Consider the following 20180-nt stretch of genomic DNA (forward strand, 5'->3'; position numbering starts at 1 on the left):
CCTTTTGGGAAAGATGTATTTTGACTTCACTTGGTGCTTGGCGGAGCCAAACTGCTCAGATTGTTTTACAACCAATAGGATTTTAATACCCTTCCTCATTCCGTCTCCTGTGAGCCCTACGTGAGCGCCTGGCAGACTGGTGTCCTTCCCAAACAAGGTTCTAGCATCGTCTCCACAAGTACGATGACGGGCGAACATCTAATCACCCTTTCTTCGGCGTAGCCTAGTGTGTGGATGTGGGAAGGGCTCTGCGTGCAGTGAGGCGGGGGGTTTGAAGTTGCCCCCCCCCCTCCGCCTTTTTTCCCCCTCGGGGGTCCCCAGCCCTCAGCCACCACTCGCCCTCCGGCCGCGTGCCGGCGCACGCTCTCCGCCAGGAGCGTCTGGGAAACGCCGAGCGTTGCGCGCGCAGGCCCAGCGCAAACTTTCTGCGAGTGCAACTTGGACATCCCCGGGGAGGTGGGGGATGCAGGGCTCCCGGGGAGGAGGGGGCGCGAGGCGAGAGCTAAGGCGGCCGCGAGCAGCGGGGCGGCTTCCCGCTGGGCCGAGGGTCTGAAAGGGAGCCAATCGGGCAGCCGCGGCTGCTGCCAATCACGCGGCTCGCTCCAATCCCACCCGTGCCATTTCCAAAATCTTGGTCCCACTGTGCAGCTCAAATGTGGTGTGCACTCTGCCAATCGCTGGAGGACAGAGTGGGAACGGGAATGAGCAGAGTTAGGAGACCAGGACAAAGAAGTTAAAGAGCCCCTAATATATACATGTTTTTGGAGGAGGGCAGAGGGGGAAAAAAGTCACCCCCGGGAGGGCCTATGGGTTTGATTGTGTGGTTCTGATGGAGCCCCCTTTGAGCAAGAGGAACCCGCCAGCGTTGAGATTAGCGGACTTGGCACCGGCTCAGGCCAGGCCTCTTCAGAATATGACAGGCTTCCCAGCGCTGGCCAGCCCGCCCGCCCACTCCCAACTTCGCGCCATAGCCACGCACCTCCGCCCTCGGGACCTGGGCGCTGACCTCGGCGTGGCCATCACTCCGCTCGGACCCGAGCACATGGCCCAGGCGAGCGCCCTCCGCCTCAGTCCTCCCTCCCAGGCACTCCCGGCACAGCCTGAGGCTCCCGCGGTCGCCGCCCGCGCTGCGGCCTCGGTGGCACATCCCGGAGCCGGCACCTATCCCGGTGGTGGGGGCAGCGGCAGCGTGCTGCCCTCCGCGCCACCGCCCCCGGCCCCTCCTCTTCCTCCCTCCCCTTCACCCCCTTCCCCTCCCCCTCCTCCTCCTGCCCTCTCGGGCTACACCACCACCAACAGTGGCGGCGGCGGCAGCAGCGGCAAAGGCCGCAGCAGGGACTTCGTCCTCCGGAGGGACCTTTCCGCCACGGCCCCCGCGGCGGCCATGCACGGGGCCCCGCTCGGAGGGGAGCAGCGGTCCGGCACCGGCTCCCCCCAGCACCCGGCCCCGCCTCCCCACTCGGCCGGCATGTTCATCTCTGCCAGCGGCACCTACGCGGGCCCGGACGGCGGCGGCGGCGGCGGGGGTCCGGCGCTCTTCCCCGCGCTGCACGACATGCCGGGAGCTCCCAGCGGCCACCCGCACCCGCTCAACGGCCAGATGCGTCTGGGCTTGGCAGCAGCCGCGGCGGCGGCGGCGGCGGAGCTGTACGGCCGCGCCGAGCCGCCCTTCGCGCCTCGCTCCGGCGATGCGCACTACGGGGCAGTGGCGGCCGCCGCCGCCGCCGCCCTGCACGGCTACGGAACCGTGAACTTAAACCTGAATTTGGCGGCGGCAGCGGCTGCAGCCGCGGCGGCCGGGCCGGGACCCCACCTGCAGCACCACGCGCCGCCCCCGCCGCCGCCGCCGTCCGCGCCCGCGCCGCACCCGCACCCGCACCACCCCCACCTTCCAGGGGCGGCCGGGGCCTTCCTGCGCTACATGCGGCAGCCAATCAAGCAGGAGCTCATCTGCAAGTGGATCGACCCGGAGGAGCTGGCCCGGCCGCCGCCGCCGCCGCCACCGCCCCCGGCCGGCGGCGCCAAGCCCTGCTCCAAAACTTTCGGCACCATGCACGAGCTGGTGAACCACGTCACGGTGGAGCACGTGGGCGGCCCCGAGCAGAGCAGCCACATCTGCTTCTGGGAGGACTGTCCGCGCGAGGGCAAGCCCTTCAAGGCCAAATACAAGCTCATCAACCACATCCGCGTGCACACGGGCGAGAAGCCCTTCCCCTGCCCCTTTCCGGGCTGCGGCAAGGTGTTCGCGCGCTCCGAGAACCTCAAGATCCACAAGCGCACTCATACAGGTGGGTGTCCGTCCCCGGCCGCGCCGCCGCCGCTTCCGCCGCCGCTTCTCTTCCTCCTCCTCCTCCTCCTCCTCCTCCTCCTCCTCCTCCTCCTCCTTCTGCTCGCCTTCATTTTCCCCTCCTTCTGCTGCTTCTCTTCGCATACGTACAACCCGGACATGTGACTTCTTTTTTTTCTCTCTCCCCCCTTTTTTCTATGAATAAGTAATTCGATAGCACACACAGGCCCCGCGCTGGGTTCCCACATGGCGGAGTCTCCAGCGCTCCCGCCGCCTCTCCGCCGTGACGGGCACCGCGCTCCAGCCGCCACCGCCGCCCCGACAGAAGCTGCAGCAGCCGGGAGCAGGAAGGCGCCCAGGACAGTCGGCAGCCCCCACCCGTCCGGCCCCGGGATCTCGGGGAGGGCGATGGGGAAAGGGGAGGCGGGGGCTGGAGCCGGAGCCGCCCCGGAGGCTCTTTCCTCCCCACCCGGTAGCGGGCCCCGCGTGTGAAAGGGGCGTGTGGTGTTTGCTGCGGTATTGGGGCCACCAGGCCAGTTCGGTGTGGTCCTCCTTCCCTTTCGGGGTGGAGTGCAAAATGCTAACGGAATGAGGCCCCTGGAGACCCCCCTACACACACACGCCCCACTTTTACACTCTCCACACACGCACCTTCACGTGCACACACATCACACAAAGGACTTCACACACCTGTATGCCCTCCCGCGCCCCCTCCCCCCCTCCTATGACCGGACACACTCACCTTCTAGGGAACACTCTCACTCACACACCTCCATGCACACCCATGCTCACACACACATGACCACACAGGACCTCCAGGCTACTGGACAAGGCGGCGTCTAGTTGGAGGAGTGCAAGGCCGGCTGCAAAGCCTCTGCTGCCTTAGAATTTAGGGGAAGCCTGGGCACCGTGGAGACCCCTCCTAACCCTCCCCAGGCCCTGACTTTGGGGGCGCCGAGGCCGTGGGTGAGGGTGAGGGTGATGGAGGGAGGGGGCGCCTTGCGGGTCGCATGCTCCCTTTGAACAGACCAGCGCGTTGCGAGGACGCGCTGACGAGTGCGGGCGCAGTCGGGATTTATGGGGACAGACAATATCACCCCTCGGAGGACACTTGAGTAACTGGAGTTTACTCTCCGTAATTACTCGGCTGATTTATCGGCGGCGCGGAGGCAGCCACAGGGCGTTGGCCTCACCGCCCGGCCAGCGGCGGGGGCCGGGGCGTCCCGGGGTCCGCGGGGGGAGCCGGGCCTCGCTCCTGCGGGCCAGCACCTGGCAGGCCTCGCGTGGGTCCGCAGAGGACGGGCCGGACCCCCTTGGGCCTGATAGGCTCCTTTCTAATCGGACCCGTCCGCCATAGTGATTTCTCCAAAAGGAAATGTCCCACGAGGCTCATCGTAAAAATTACGGCCTGCTGCTTGCCCCTGTGCGCAGCACTCCTGGGCGGGGTAGGGGCCTGGGGTCCCGATGGGGGCACGCGAGGGGGGAGAGGTCCCCAGAGGGAACCCCTAAAAGGAGAGCCTGCGGCCTCGGCCCTTCCCTCCTTTCCAGGCCTTGGAGGGGGAGTGGAGCTTCCCTTCGCGGGACCAGAAGCCGAGGGAGCAGAGGCCCCTGGAAATTGATGGCTGGGCAGCTGGCCTAGGTCCCTGCTCTCCGGCCCTTCTTAACCACCTACCCCCCCCCCCCCAGGAGGGGCGTGTGCCGTTTTGTTTTCTGGTTCCACGTTGCGTGGTTGCATGGATGCCGGGCTCCAGGGGCCGCATAGGCCTCGCCGGGTCCCCCGGGGAGGGATGCGCACACCACACATTCATACTCAAACTCAAACCCGCGCGCGTTGGGGTGCGGGGGTGGTGTTGGCGGTCTCGGGGCCGCCTAGCCACTGAACATTGTGTCCAGGGAGGACCATCGGGACTCCCTCCATGCTCTGCCACTCTCCCTTTGGGGGGTTACCGGTGATCCCGGAACATATTGATCAAAAGGAATAATCCCCTGACCACGCCTGAAGGCCCATTTCCTGACCCACGTGCCCCCAGTTGCATTTAAAACCTTCCACTGGGCCAGACTGGAGTTCTCTCTGGAGAGGGACCCGGGAGTCACCCACACGCAGCTTCCATCACTCTCTGAAGCTCTGTAAGTCCTCGAGGTCTGACGTGACCTCTGTGTCAGAGTCTGAAATGTAAACACTGTGGCCTCCCCCTTCCTGGCCAGGTAGAATTTGCTCACTGTCCCCTTAGTTCCCCGGAATAAAATAGGCAATTCTGTCACCATTCCCCTCTCCCCCCTTCGTGTTTCCTCCATTTCTTCATCCTTGATCTTCTACCTTTCCACCCCACATCTCCCCTTGACTGGGTCAAATTGCTTCTCTTTCACGTGCAGTGCTGGCGCCAGCAATGTTCAAGCCATTTATCCTTCATGATCTGGAAGGTGTAGCTTGTCCAGAAACATGAGAATTCTAAAAACAATGTTGCACATTTGCATTCAGTGAATAAAACCCACCTAAAGTTCCATATTGAAGAAAGGCTGATTATAATTTTTTTTTAAAAAAAGAATGCCATATTATTATCTCCAACTTAAAGTAGAATACAGAAATCAGGGCAAATAACCAATGTTTTGATTTTTTAAAAAATGGATTAATTTTTTTTTGTTGCAACTCATCTACAGAGAATTTTTAAAGGTTGGGATTATCATTGTGTTATGTTGTTTTCCTCTTGTTATGGGGGTCAGTGTAGGAGGTATACTTGAATAGTATCTAATTTTATTCTTAAACATTATTTCCAAGTAGGATTAGTTATATCCCAGGCATCTGAATCCTTTCGGCAGTGCTAATATATACTGGTATTGGTGAAATTAATAACAATAAACACTACACTGAAATATTTGTATTAAGATAATAAAATTCCCCACAATAACTTATACACACTAAACTGTCTTAGTTGTTTTTAAGAAGAAAAAGAAATTGATCAAAACCAAGGAAAGGACATACCTGTGCATCATCAGAGTAGCTGCTGAAATGTGGAGAAACCCAACTTTACTTTTTAAATATGAGGCAAATATTAATATGGTAGTATATATGAAGTGGTTTGTTCAATTATGGACTCAGATACATCAAGTTCATACATACTAAGGTGAGAAGGAAAATTCATACTACTACCTGCTGTCTTGTTTTGCTTTCTGATACCACGGTGTGACGTGGCTGGTTTTCTTGTTGTCTTATTGACCATTTCCACTTCCATGATGAGTGGCCTTGTGTTGAAAAGTATTGTGTTCCTGGGAGGTTAGAGCAGCTTAAAGGGGTGATGGGCCAAGAGCCTGGTAAATAGCCCATTTTTTAAAAACTATCAAACAATGTAGAAAGCTGTTGGGATATTTCACTGATGGCAGCAGGGAAACACCGGGCGGGGGCTTGTGTTCTTTATTAATGTTTGTTAAGGCTCGATTCCACTAGGCTCTTAATTGCCCTGCAAGTTGTGAGGAAAGCTGGTAGAAGGAAGAGGCCAATGGCCGTTTCTGTGCCAGGCTTGTAAAAACATCTAGTGGTCGGATAGTGTGTTTCACAGGTGCCCTTATTGCTGAAGGGAACAGGATTTTGTTTTATTTCCTTTCCCATACGTGAAATCTTGGGGAACACTCTGAAACAAAATGCCATAATAATTTTATTACACCACCCCCAGGTACTTTTAATTTAGTGTATGTACTCATTTTTCTTGTATTAAAAGTATCATTTTATCAGCATTTCTCTTGACAGGCTGCTTGTATTTTTGCATGTATAGAGCCTGAGGGGAATGAGGACGTGGGTATTCAGGTCCTGGTTGGGTTTCGGTGTTACATCTTGGACCATGTACATCTTGGACCATGTTCTAGTTCATTCTCTCCCTGGCCCTTATGGTGCCACAGGGCTGACATCTAGCATCTCACAAGTCCAGTCCAAGGAGAGCCTCCAGACCAGTGGTCAGCACCCATTCCCTAAAGTATTCCTTCCCTGTTGCGTCCTGGGACATAGGTATTAGACCGGGAGTTGGTCTTCTAGAGAATGGGAAAATGCATCCTTATTTCTGCTCCAAGATTTCTCTCTTAAGTCTGAGAGATCTATGACAAGCAATTGTTAACCTTTCGTATGTTTTGTTGCAGGGGAAAAGCCTTTCAAATGTGAATTTGATGGCTGTGACAGGAAGTTTGCCAACAGCAGTGATAGAAAGAAACACTCCCATGTCCACACCAGCGACAAGCCCTACTACTGCAAGATTCGAGGCTGTGACAAATCTTACACTCACCCGAGCTCCCTGAGGAAGCACATGAAGATTCATTGCAAGTCTCCACCACCTTCTCCAGGAGCCATTGGCTACTCATCAGTGGGGACTCCACTGGGTGCCCCCTTGTCCCCTGTGCTGGACCCAACAAGGAGTCGCTCTACCACTCTCTCCCCTCAGGTGACCAACCTCAATGAGTGGTACGTTTGCCAGGCCAGTGGGGCCCCCAGCCACCTCCACACACCTTCCAGCAACGGAACCACTTCTGAGTCTGAAGATGAGGAGATGTATGGGAACTCTGAAGTTGTGCGGACGATACATTAGAATTTATTAAAAATAATAACAAATAAAATAGTAAATGGGAGTCCTTGGACCATATCCTAACCTGAGACAATGCTGAGCCTGGGAAAATCTGTGACTCAGACTTGCCACCGGGTCTAATTAGCCCTATTTATTTGGTATGAAACCCTATGGTGTTTGTACATTTAATTAATTTAATTAAGATATTTGGGCTTTTTTCCCCCCCTAGAAAACAAACAAAAAACTGGACTTTACACATTGCAGGGGGACAGGGCTGGGAGCAAATTGTACCAAGAAAAATGAATGGAGAGTAGTTGATCAAGATACACACTGCTAATAATATATATATATATGGAGAGAAAGAACAATAAGTCAGAACTCAACAGAGCAACAAGGCCCTCTGCATTTCCAAGAGTGCCTTGCAAATGCCTTTGATACCATAACATGGGCTTCTTTGGAGCCTCTTAGCCTCCTCCTTGGGCCCTAATTCTGCAAAGTCCTCTTGATTGTAAACCACACACTTGCTGCATTGCCAACAGATCTTGGGACTCTTAGACTGTACCTGTGTCCAAAAATATTTGTAAAAACCTTTTAAGTTCTATTACTTGTCATTTTCCATTTCCACTTTTTATTACTGATCCCACCTAAACACTGTATTTTTACACAAGATATTCAGTACCCTGCTTGTATGATTTAAAAAATGCAGCAACCTGACTACATTTCCATATATTGTGCTACTGTGATTGTTCAAGCAAAAGTGGAGATAAGAGAAAAAGCTGCTGCAAAAGACAACTGTGAAACTGCTATTTTATAAAATAGAAGAAATTCAAGTGCTTTCTTTTTCCTGATTTTTTAAAACTCTGAAATCTCTGATGCTGCCTCTTTGCTATGTTCAAACTTCTTGTGTAATAATGAAATTATGTTTTAGATCCTAAGTTCTTTGGGATGCCAGAATTAACAGGCAAGGCTAGGGAGGTGTGAAGTTGGCAGCATGCCTATTTTTTTGAAAGCTGTTGTTTTTAAAATAGGCCAACTCCTCTTTTATACTCTTGTATTAACCTTTTAAAAAGCCTTTATTTTTCGATGCCCGAAAGTGCATTTTAATGCATTTTCTTCCACCTGAGCACTGAGCACACGGAACTCTGTCCCATTTGAAAATGACAGTGTGTGAAGTGTATGATTTACATTAAAAGAGGGGAGGGAGTTGCTATACATATTAAAATTTTTAAAAGGTTTATAGTTACCACCAAACATTGATGAATGTGTGACCTTTGCCAGAGCTGTCAAGCTAGGATAAAAAAGGTCAAGGACCTAGGACAATAACTCTTAGTCAATTTATTTTCGGTTGGTACAACACATCTAGTGTGCAAAATGTAGTCCATCATAAACATCATACAAATACACTAAAGAGCACTAATTTATCCTCGGAGACCCTGAAGACACCCCTCCCCAGGGTTTGTAGAAACTTGTTTCGTGTACTGTGAGTGGTTGTAGTGTTATTGTTAATAACCTGTATGGGAACACTATTTGTACAGCTGAATTAATTTATTTTCAGACATCCTTTTTTCTTTCCTGGAAGAGTTCAAAGCACACCAAAGAATTATATTATACATTTTGGTGAAAGATTGTTGTTTATGATCCATGGTTTATTTAAAAAAAAAAAGGAGAGAAAATGGAAACATATATTTTTAAACTTACTTGAATGAACAACGTAATGTGAAACCAGGACTCTTCCTGCATGTCTTTTTTGCATTGTGTTGAGATTATATATAGTTTATAGATATATTATATTACTAGTACAGTGCATGGTGCTGTCACTTTGAAAGCCTTTCAATGTTGTCTTCAAATTGTTATGGTGAATATTAAACATGCAGACCCTCCTTTATAAAGAAAAAGATCATAAAACTTGATATAAAATGAGTCTACATTTAAAAGTTTATTTGATTTTCCTATTCACTTTCAAATCTCTTTCAAATAGACAAAAAAGGTATGAACTTTGGGGGGATAATTTATGTATTGTAAACTTAGAACAAAATATTTCTGATTTGTAATGAGTTGTTTTATTTATACAACTTTTTCAATGGTAGTTTGCACTATTCTTTATTATGCTACAGGTTTATTTATTATGAAACAAAAGAATATGTATTTTATGTATTTTGCCATGCATAGGTTAACCCTGCCACAGATTTATTGGTTCTTGATACACCTAAAATGAAAAACTTAAAATGTGTACCTTCAATAGAAAGCAAGGATGATTATGGAGTAAAAATTTAATAAAGGTATTCTTCCTATGTATTGTTTGCTTTACATGATGGGATATTTCTGCCATTCTCTTCCAAATAGAACAGGTTGCTGACATAATGAACATTAGGTTCTCTTTCCTTGACCTCTTTATTTCATAGGCTCTCCCCAAGCAATAAAATATTTTTACAGCTTTGTTTAATTTACAATCCAATCTAGAAAATGCAATATATCCATGAAGACTAAACCCTGCAGGTTGCACCTAACACTAGCATAAATCTTAGGGGTTATCGCATTCATTTGTTAAAATTAATATCCTCAGTGATCCTAATCAGTAAAAAGTGAATTTTAACTTTTTTCTCTTTTGGTGCCTAGCCTCTACAGTATATGTAAAAAGGAATGAGGAAAAGATTGAGGGAGGGGCAGAAGCTTCCAGATACACAAGCAAAATCAGGAGCTGAGATGGATCTTGAAAGAAGTTGAGTAGTGGGCATCAGGTAATGGGGGGGGGGGGGGAGCAGAATCCAATTATATTGTGGTTTATTTGGAAGTTGAGGGGATATAAATTACAGCATGTTGAGGCAGGTGTTAAGGAGAAATTACATTTATGTTAACAAAATATCCAAGTGGCTTAAACTAATGTAATTGGTGAGCCACATGAGCAAAGCCTGTTAATGTTAGCTGATACAAAACCAATAAAAGGCAAATAATTAAAAACAATTGGTAATAATGTCAATAAGCAGTTCTCCAAGAGGTTATAGTGATTTTGAAAAGTCAGGTTTATTAAATGTAGTAAAGGTGAAACAGGTTGCAAAGAGTTGTTTTAAGCCAGATAACAATAACCAGCACATGAAGGAGAAAAACTCATAAATGAGGGCCCCAATCAATGGGAAAACTTATAGCTCTCTAATGAAGTTTCTTGTGAAAAGAAGGGTGACACAAAGCCACCAAGACATGAATCATTCATGGGAAATATAAAAGATAAAAGATCTGACAATGAGCAGAACCTTGTATAGAGTGTCTAAAACAAGTTTCCCCTTCTTATTTTCTGCTTTAAAACGCACAATCTCCCACTCCCAGCGTTCTCTGTCCAGTCTTTAGAGTTAAAATTGACCACTGCTCGTCCTGCGCCACTTCAAAGTAATTTAGTCCAGAACGGAAGGCTTGGCGCTTGGACAATCTTCATGGTGTGTTAAGATTTCTATGGCAATTGGCAAGCAAGACGTTCCCATCTGAATATGTCTCAAAGAAAGCCACTTATTGACACTAAGTTGGCTATCATCAAAGACTTCATCTTTCCTCGGCAAAATGTGGCCCTTGCAAACACTGTTTAAAGCATCTACCTTTGTTTTCCAGGCTAGAAGAATCTTCAAACACGTACTATTTGTAGTTTATGTATATATTTTCCCCATTCGGGATGTTCTTTAGTAAAGTCAATGCTACTACATCAAAAGTGCTGAAAAAGAGCTGGGGGTGGGGATTATAATCTTTTAAGGAGTTGGAGATGGCTCCACAGGAGGGACAGGAGAAGAGGAGGCTGAAACTTCTGGAAAGCTAGGCCCAACTGTGGTAGATGTCAAATATTTGTATCGCTTGCAGTCTTGTCATTTATATCCTGCATTTTGTGGAAGCTTTTTGAGATAGTGGTTTTATCTCTCTATCTACTTACCTATGACCTACCACCTATTATCTCTTTACAAAATGGTACAAGAGATGTTCACCTGAAGTATTTTTTTTTTTTTAAATCCCAGTTTGGTTAGGAAATACAATTTGGGAAAGAGGGAAGGGGAGCCAGTCTGGCTTCTCCAGTGATCACCGTTAAGTCAGAGGAAAGGAAAACTGATCACAAGAGAAATAACACCACCCTGGTACTTAGGAATGCTCCCAGCCTGTCGCATCACGCTACTGGCTTGCCCATCCACCCCTTCTCTACTAAAACAGACACACGGCCACCGAAACCCACACTTCCAGGGCTGGAGGGCTGGCTAACTAAGGAGGCCCACCGTGAAACCCCGCAGCCCTGGGGTTCCAGCACACTTCCCCTCCTGGAACAAAAACTCACAGAAACTCACACACACGCCCACGCACAGACACTCAGGAGTACACGCCTTCACACACGAAGCCAGTGCCTAATCAGGCAGGGAGAAGTTCAAAGGCACGTTCTTTGAAATTCAAACTACTGCTTTTATGGTACATCCACAGAGCGTCAGGATTGCTATGGCAATGGACAGGGCCAGGGCAGGCGCTGGCAGAGGGTCCACAGCGATTCGAGACACTCTATTAAGATACAGTTGCTGTGACCTTTACTTTCATGCCAAGTTAGCTCCGTCAATTTTCACCTCATCAGAAATACATATTTTACATATAATATTACACCCAGAATATAATGCGTGTGACATATAATATATGTGTTTCCTTTACTTTTTTGCTAGGAATCCCCCCCCACCCCCTTTCCCCAGGACCCCCTAGCTGGAGAGAAAAGAGAAAGAATGAGCAGATAGAGAAGGAGAGAAAGCCGAGCGAGGGTGGGGGTGGGTGATGTTGGAAAAGGGGAGGGGAGAGCGGGAGCCCCCAGCCCCAGTTCCTCTTCCTTCTCTTCCCACCTAAGTACTTTTATTTGGAAAGCGATTGTTCTTTGTTTATTTAATACAAGTACTGTGTGAATGGCGAAAAATAAACACGATGAAAAATAACCAAACAGATGATTCCTCCGAGTGAAAAAGCCCGGACTTAATAAAAGTGCGAAGCAGTCACCGCTGAATGAGAAACCCTTTGAAGTGGAACTTATTATAGGAGGAATACTTCGGGGTTGCCTTAACGACGCCGCTGAATCGAAAGCGCTCGCCTTTGTCAGCGATTTGTTCTCCTTTGCCGGGGTGCCCGCAGAAATTACTTACATGGGCTGCCTTAACATGCAGCCTGCAAATCAGTAACTTTGCAGCTCAGACTTGCAGACGCCACTCGGCAACGGACAAAAAGAAGTCAGGGGGAAACGCACTAACCTTTCACGCCGAATCTCTGGGGATGGGGGGCGCACGGGCGTGTAGGGCGGCAGATAAGAAGTTGTATTACAACTCTGCCCCCCCACCCCGCCCCAACCCGGGCTCTCCACCCCCCACCCCGACCCCCTAGTCTGGGTTGGCCCCCCACCTCCACCTTCCCCCCCCCACCCCCACCCCCGGCCGCCTGGGCCTAGCCCCGTTGCAGAGGAGGCGCCGGCTACTCCCGGGCCCTCCAGCTAGGGGCGCTCTCCTGCGCGCGGGCCCGGCGCAGGACTTTCCCAGCAGCCCCGGCCATATTTAATAAGGGTCGTTTATCACTCAGGCGCTTTGAAGGGTCGCCTCCAGCCCTGTGCCCATTAGAAAGGCGGAGGTGACATTTAAACTCCGTTTTCAAGGATCGCAGGGGGATTTCCATGAAAAGGCAACTCGTTTGTCTTAGGCGCCTGGAAACAACCCCCTTCTCGCTCCCTTTGACCACATGGCATAACTCAAAAACAATAGTTCAAAAGTGAAATGGCATCGTGGTGTTCGCTCGGAGACAGGCCCCCATCTAGCACCAGAGAAAAGGGGTAGTCCGCAAGACAATGTGCTTTTTGTGTCCCGCTCTGTCACAAGGACTGTGTTGTTTGCTTTGGAGGCTGCGCCTGTTATACTTTCCTGAAAGTGCTTGTGTTCAACAAGAGTTATAAGTCATCCAAAACAACAAACATTTTGATTTTCTTTGCCTAAAGGGCTTTCCCTGGCTATGGGCACCGTGAAGACATAATGTCCTTGCTGAGAAAGGAACACCAGTAGTAGCATTAGAAGCGGGCGCATTAAATATTGAATGACACGGGGGAAAAAGAGCTTGTCGAGGGGCACTCAGCCTGAAAGTCTTTCTTCCACCCTGTCTGCAGTGGCTGCTGGACTGTTTAAGATGGTATTAATTAAGGCGGCTTCGGATGCCGCCGCGCCCGTCGGCCGCTCGGCCTCGCTCGGTCAATGGGCCTGTGGTCCCCGCGCTTGGCTCCCGCGTTGGCTGAGCCCAGTGCAAATGTCACTTCTCATTTGGAGGCTGAAGAGAAGGGCCCGTCCTGCATGGAGGGCGGCAGGCATGTAGTCATCAGCAGGCGTTAAAGGAATATGAGGGGCTAGGGTGAGGGGAGGGAAGGGGAGGGGAGGCAGGAACAAAATAGGAACATCTGCCCTGGGCTGGGGAGGAGAGTGCGCCAGCGTGAACTGCTTTTGGCACAGTTTGGAGAGTGTCGTTTAGCAAACAAGGGCCACGCGGGACTCGCTGGGTTGGGACATCCACTCTCCGGTCTGCTCCTGCGTGGAGAAAGTGAAAACCCCAGCCCTGCAAAAATCCATCAGGCAGCTGGGCGGGGCACTATTTTACAAAGAGACTAGCTTCTACCAAGACAGACAAAGGCTTGAGGCAAACAGGCCTGTTTACCCTGTTTACTGATTTCCTTCTCCCCCCAAGGTCCCCTTCACAGAACACAAATGAAGCAAGCCCAAAGGGCCTCAGCCAGGGACCTGCGATCCAATTTTACAGATGGTGAAACTGAGGCCTCCAGCAAGACTCAGAGAAGACTTTTGTCACTAGTCCCCTAAGGCAGCGGTTCTCAACCTGTGGGTCGTGACCCCTTTGGGGATCGAACCACCCTTTCACAGGGGTCGCCTAAGACCATCGGAAAACACATATTGAATATATAATTACATATTGTTTTTGTGATTAATCACTATGCTTCAATTATGTTCAATTCGTAACAATGAAAATACATTCTGCATATCAGATATTTACATTACGATTCATAACAGTAGCAAAATTATACTTATGAAGTAGCAACGAAAATAATTTTATGGTTGGGGGTTACCACAACATGAGGAACTGTATTAAAGGGTCGCGGCATTTGGAAGGTTGAGAACCACTGCCCTAAGGAGTCCGAAGTTGAAACTCTAATTGAGTCAAAAGGCCCAGCCAGGAGTGCAATTCTATTTAAGGACAAGTATCCCCTCTGCCCTAATACCAACCCAATACCAAGCGTTTGATTCAAAGTCCAGTGGAAGTTGGTTTCAGCAGCTGGAAATTCCTAACATTAAAACTAACTGTGGCATAAATGAAATGCATGTCTTAAGTAACTATGTGAACTATTAGCTCTTGATGAGAAGAGACAAGACTTGCCAGAGTGGAGGGGTGCAGGGTACCCTGGCAGATTGATTTTTGCATCCAAAACCCCCATGGGAGTCAGTCTCCTGGTATGGAGTTCCAGATGGACGCGAGCCTTATCGTTTATCCCATGATCCTCTGGAGGTGGGGGAGGCTCGGTCAAATGCTCTCTCCTGTAGGACTGTGATTCGGGTCCTTGCGGCCAGGTACAGGGTTTTAGCACCCTTGACTCTAGATTCATTTGCAATGCCTGCTTCTCCATCTCGGGATATACGCCCTTAGGGCTCCCTCCAACCTCCTGGGTTAGGAGGGTCACCTATCCCACCCAGAGACATCCTGCAGGGGAAGCAGTTTCTACCATCCTGCAAGGCTGGGCTGTGTTAGAGGCTGGGGGGGGAGGGGGGGGGGGCGAAGCTAGGATCTGTCAGTCCCAAGACTGGGGCCTTCAGCCTACACCCTCCGCCCCATTGGGAGCTGGAGGCGTTGCTCTAGGGCGGGAACCGCCTAGCCAACTCTGGAAGCTACTGGAGATGGGCGGTGGAGAGGAGGAGAGAGGTTTGCCAGACCCTCCCCACCCCCACCCCCACCCCCACTCCGCAACAGGTTTGCAAAACCTAAGTCTGGGTCTTCCAAGGCCCAGTAGCAAACCTGGGTGATGTTTTTGCATCTTCCTTTGGTCCCCATCTCCCTGCCTTTACTTTTTTTGCATGAACAGGCCCTAGGCCAGGGTAAGAGATGCAAAAATTTTGGCCCGGAACGCACGGGCGCCCCCCCCCCCCCCCCACACACACACACGGAGAACTAAACCCCCCGCCTCCGCCCCAGCCAGTGCACTGGGCACATGCTCGGGCTCCAGGCACCTTGCCAAGAGCGCGCGAGCACCCTGCGCGGCACACTGGCTTAAGTTCCTGCACGAAGCGGCGGGGGTGGGGTGAGGAGGGAGGGGTGGGTGGCGGTGGACGCTGCCGACTGCTGGCGGTGCGCACAAGTTCAGTGTTCAACTTCCCGCTCTTAACGAGAGCCGGGATCCCTTTGGAGAGGCCCTCGGGAGCTGGCGGCGGGGCTGGGAGTGGCGTGGGTAAGCTGGCCGGCGCGGGGCGCGGGCGGCGGGGCACGAGGGCGCGGCCGTTGCAGGGCGCGAGGGTGCCCGCGGCCGGCGGGACGCTCGGGAGAAGTCAGCGCGAGCAGCTGTGACTTCACCTATTAGCCCCGATGTCTTTCCGAGGAGCCTGGTGGAGTTAAACAGCCCACAATGGGCGCTCTGGGGCGCCTCCCGCCTGACCTCCACCCGGGTTTAATAGTTTCATAGGAACTTCATTAAATCAATTACTTAGTGAGCACATCATCATTTATTCGTAATTAGCCGCGAGGAGCGCGTTCTCTTCCCCCAGCCCGCGGCCCGGGTCCCAGCGGGGTTGGCGGAGTTGCGCAAGCACTTTTGTCTGCTGGCGTGTTGACTCCCGGCATTATGCGGCCCGGGTAATCTTTACGTCTTAATCTAGCATTCAAGGGGCGAAGGGAAAACAAACAGGGCGCAGGCCAGGGGCCAGCCCCGCGGGCCCAGCCGCCCGCAGAACAGGGCCCTCGCTCCACGCGCAGGGCGCGTCTCCGCGGCCCCCTCTCCTCCCGGGCGGAGAGGCGGCGGGGCTCGGCGGGGGCAGAGGCGCTGGAGGGGAAGGAGCCAGGCCGGGGGCACCCAGAAGGCAGGGGCGAAGGAAGAGGAGATGAAAGAGCGAAAAGAGGAAATCGGGATCAGGAAAAGGCAGGCACGTCCTGCAAAGCGAGCACAAAAGGCAGACGTCCAGGCTCGTGCGTGTGTGCGGCCGGCGCGAGAGGGGGCATGCGTGTGCGTGCACGTGTGTGTGCGCGCAGGATGTGCGTGAAATCACATCCATTTCAGATGCCGGGCGTCTGGGCGGAGAGAGGGGAGCGCCAGCAGTCGTGCCTGCCTTGCGTGCGCGGAGGCGGCTCGCTAGGCGTCCCGGCTGCAAAAGGGCTTTAATTTGGGGCCTGCAGCCCCGGGCGCAGCTCCAAGGCGGCCCACAAATTACGAGCGAGGGGTTGGCGAGGAGGGGGAGTTGCTGAAAGCCGGGCCAGAACTTGCGCGTGCGGAGCGACGCGAATAACGGCTCCGCGAGGAGTCGTGATTCCGTTGGAGTGTAATCATGTTTCCCCACATGCTGCCGCGCCGGCCAAATTCTGTACGAGAGGAGCAGTCTGGGCTCCCAGGGCCAGCAACGTGGACCGCGCGGCCCTGCCCCTGCCCCGATCCGATTTCCGCCGCAGGTGGGAGAAGCCCCTCCAGCACAGAAAACGTTCAACTTTCTCAGGGAACGGAGGGGACCCCAGAAGGGCTGGGGGGAGGCAAAGGGACGCGGATGCTCCGTCTCCGGTTCACTTAGGGGCTGGCGAGTGTGAACAACTGTGAGGTTAGGAAAAGGTCCATGGGACCTAAACGAGTGGGCTTCCAGAAGAAACCGGGGTCCCAGAGGGGGCCCCAGACGTTAGTCTCTGAGGTGGACCCGGTGTGTCTAAGTTTCTGAGGAGAGGGCCTTGAATTGCCCCACTGGTTTTCGTGGCCAGGCCTGTTTGATTCCGAATAGTTATTTGGAGGCTGTGAATGGGTGCAAGTGGTGGTTGCTTTGTTAGTGATTCCATACAGACGGCATCAGTGTTTGGAGTGTTTGTCCTCTCCTGGGCCCAAAGAGAGCTTGGCGCCTCAGAGGGTGGCTGCATGGGGACAGGGTCTGACCTGGATGGGCGTGGGGAGGACAGAGTTGAAGTGTGGCCCGAAGGCCTCTTGATCCAGCCGGATGTGGGTGCGCTCCTCCGAGTGCCAGGGGACCCGGGTTCTCCTGAGGCCTCCAGTCTGGTGAGCCCAAACTCACGACCAGCCCACTGGGCTCACAGGAGGGGGCCTTAAATCTCCAGTGTCCTCAGTCCCCCAGTCTTCTCCTGTTCTCCCTTTCCTCAGGTCTCATCATCCTACACTCGTTCTGTGCCTTTTTTTTTTTTTTATATCTTCCTTTTTGCACAGTTGACTCACAGGTCCCTTGGCCCTCTACCCCAGAATCTTGTACATCCTTGTGCCTGGTGGACACAGGATGAGAAAGAGGCAGGCAGCAACTCAGATCCTGTTTCCAAATAGGCCTGCTTGAATGGCAGACATCCCACTGAGATTCCCAGCTGCTACTGCCCCACCCCACTGGCATGGTCAGAGAGCTTGGGTCAGCCTGAAAAACAGGAAATGGATGGAGAAAAGGTCCATCAACTAGCAAATCGGCACTCTTTTAAAATATAAAAGCACTTTGCATACTGCCTCCCAAAGTAGGTAAAACAAAACGGCCAGGCTTCCAGAAGAATTACAAAGAACAAAATCCATACATACATATAAAGCAAAATGTGATTTTCTTGAATAGATCTCCAAACACTGTAAACACAGACGACCTTTAGAGTCTGTTGCACGTGGTTATGCTCTGCTACAGTGAATACCTGTGCTTGTTGCATGTACATTTGACCAGACAAGTCTATACACACGCACTCACATGCACACGGTTACAGCATATTTAAATCCAACCTGCAAATGACCAGGGTCTGTACATCCTGAACCTAAACAAATTTAATTTTACTTAAAGTAAAATTAAAATGTAATTCACTCCTGACTTTTCTCTACACTTTTCCCTCTTCCTCCCACCCCCAACACCGTTTAATAAAATAGCATCAGTTGGAGAAAAGAAGGCAAGTCAGGCAAGCATTTTACGAGCTGGCAGGGAATTTGGTGAAGCGGTTGATGTAGAAAATCTGGCTGCAAAGTTTTCTTAGTGATATTCCGATTCTGCGTCTCTCCCCCTGCTCCACGTCCTAATAGCGTTTAACCCATTAGCCAGCTCACATCTCAGATTCTGTTCTGATTCCCACTTGACTGGGCTGTGCACATGACTGGCACCCTAGCTGCATAGTGGGAGCCCTGTCCGCCCGCCACTCCCCACTTCCTTCCAGTGGGGCTTCCCTTCCTTATTGGCATGCTCTCCTTATTGTCTGGGGTCCATGCCATGGGGCCTGTCGGCCCGAAACTAATAGGCATCGTGCTCGCATTCTGTCATCTCTACGCAGGGCTCTGAACAGGCTTCTCTCACCACTGGCTGCAGGTGTATCTTCCTGGGCTGGCAGGGAGAAGGCGGCCTGGCACTGCCATACAGTAGATGCGAAGCTGGGCCAATGCCTTGTGAGGGGACCCAGGGGCTCTTGGAAGCCTGGCTTTGGGTAATGTGTAAGGGAAATTTAAGGGAGTGCCCAGGGGGAAACTTGCATTAAGCCAATGTTTGTCTCCCTTTAGGGCACAGGGCAGCGGTTTGACGGCTCTGACCATTTCTTAAACTGGCCCCAAAGAGGAAGCCTCAGAAAAACCGTTGGCTTGGGTGGAGTGTCTGTGTGTTACAGAGAGAAACTTCTGGGTAGGCATCGGCCTCAGCCTGGGCCTTCCCTGTCTGCCTTCAGACTCAACGGCTTCGGTGGTTTGTTTTCAGGTTCTGCTGCTTATAACAGTGAGGAGTAAAACCATGAAGTGATTCTTGGCAAGTACTTTTCAGGAAGAAAGAACCCCAAAAGATGGGGTCAAGTCCAGGGAAAACGCGGCAATCTAACCAATGCGACCACTCCCCACCCATTCCACCTGTTATATCTAACGTTGACTCTCTAGAATCTTTCTTTCCATCCCATAAATCAGAGGGCCGGGTGGTCCAGGGAAAGAGATGTGCCCTGAAAGAACTTGAGTGTCTTTGGCCACTTGGCAAGGAGATTGGAGCGGCTATTTTCTGACCCTCCTCCAATGGGGATGGTGCCTGTTAGGGAGGCAGCAGAGAAACTGCACCATAAAAAGTATCCTTCTTGGTTCTTTAAGTTCCTTCTTGAGACTGGAACTGGGTTTTAATGGGAAGTTTTCTCTGGGCCAGGTGGGTGTCTGGGGAATTGTAGACACAAAGCTTCTCATTTCCTTAAGGGCAGAGAAAGCCCAGCTGGGTGCTGGGGGAGCCAGGGGCAGCCTCCCTTGGAGCTGGGCACTCTGAGCCCCTGGGGACAGAGCCGTGGGTCTGGGCAGGGAACTCAACAGGAGCGGACATGGGAGGTCGTAGAGAAGCCTAATAGCCATCACTCGCAAGTTTTCTGACCCCTTTAAGAATTCTGGTAAAATATATACATAACATAACACCTCCCATTTGAGTCATTTTTAAGTATACAGTTTTGTGGCATTAAGTACAGTCACATTGTTGTGTAACGATCACTTCATCCCTCTCCAGAACTTTGTCATCTTCCCAAACTGATCATTTTCATCCTACTTTCTATTTCTATGAATTTGACGACTCTAGGTACTTCATGTAAATGCAATCATACACGATCTGCCCTCTGGTGTCTAGCTTATTTCACTGAGCATTATGTTCTCAAGGTTCACCACAGTATAGTATGCATCAGAACTCCGTTTCTTTTTATGCCTGAACGATATTCCAGGGCATGGATAGATGTGATTTTGTTTATCCGCTCACCTATCAGCGGGCATTTGGGTTGTTTGCACCTTTTGGCTACTGTGAATAGTGCTCCTAGGAACATGGGTGTGCTCCACACTTTTATATGTACATATGTACCTATATAATAGACTCTTTTATGAACCAATGTAAAACACTTTAAACTAAAGGGGTGCTCCAGCCAAGAATTTAAAATGATATCAGATATCTCACTTGGATCTGGCTTTCTGAGGTCAACGAAGTGCAGCTGGAATTCGCCGGAGAGCCAAAGCATTGCTTCCAGCTCCATGGTATTCTCATCTGTGTGAGTGTGTGAATGTGGTGTGTGTGTGTGTGTGTGTGTGTGTGTCCAGCCCTACCCAGTGCTGCTGCTTCAGAGGAACTATTAACACATTAATATTATCAATAGCAGGCAGTGCCTGAGCCATTAGGGAT

The 20180-nt window shown here is 51.2% G+C and overlaps 1 protein-coding gene and 1 long non-coding RNA gene across 2 annotated transcripts in view; both read left to right on the forward strand.

Annotated features, from left to right (window-relative positions):
• The first annotated feature begins 700 nt into the window (after positions 1-700).
• Positions 701-9126, forward strand: ZIC5 (Zic family member 5). Its single transcript, XM_070408649.1, has 2 exons — positions 701-2288; positions 6413-9126. Exons 1-2 carry the CDS (start codon positions 830-832, stop codon positions 6853-6855), a joined length of 1902 nt encoding a protein of 633 aa, XP_070264750.1. The 5' UTR covers positions 701-829; the 3' UTR covers positions 6856-9126.
• Positions 9127-15241: 6115 nt separating this feature from the next.
• The window catches only part of LOC139006107 (uncharacterized), a 101751-nt gene continuing 96812 nt past the window's right edge, over positions 15242-20180 (forward strand). The window contains exon 1 of the long non-coding RNA XR_011470741.1: positions 15242-15304. This is a non-coding gene — a long non-coding RNA (uncharacterized lncRNA). The remainder of the gene's footprint in view (positions 15305-20180) is intronic.

Source organism: Myotis yumanensis, unplaced genomic scaffold, assembly GCF_028538775.1.
Source record: "Myotis yumanensis isolate MYYU_CA2020_CCGP unplaced genomic scaffold, mMyoYum1.0.hap1 SCAF_3, whole genome shotgun sequence".
In the NCBI taxonomy this organism is placed as follows: Eukaryota; Metazoa; Chordata; class Mammalia; order Chiroptera; family Vespertilionidae; genus Myotis; species Myotis yumanensis.

Bases quoted from the DNA above. Each gene is read 5' to 3' on its own strand.
- ZIC5 (XM_070408649.1), top strand. From the start codon at position 830: ATGGAGCCCCCTTTGAGCAAGAGGAACCCGCCAGCGTTGAGATTAGCG. The intron at 2,289-6,412 runs GTGGGTGTCCGT...GTTTTGTTGCAG, and splicing joins CCACAAGCGCACTCATACAG to GGGAAAAGCCTTTCAAATGT.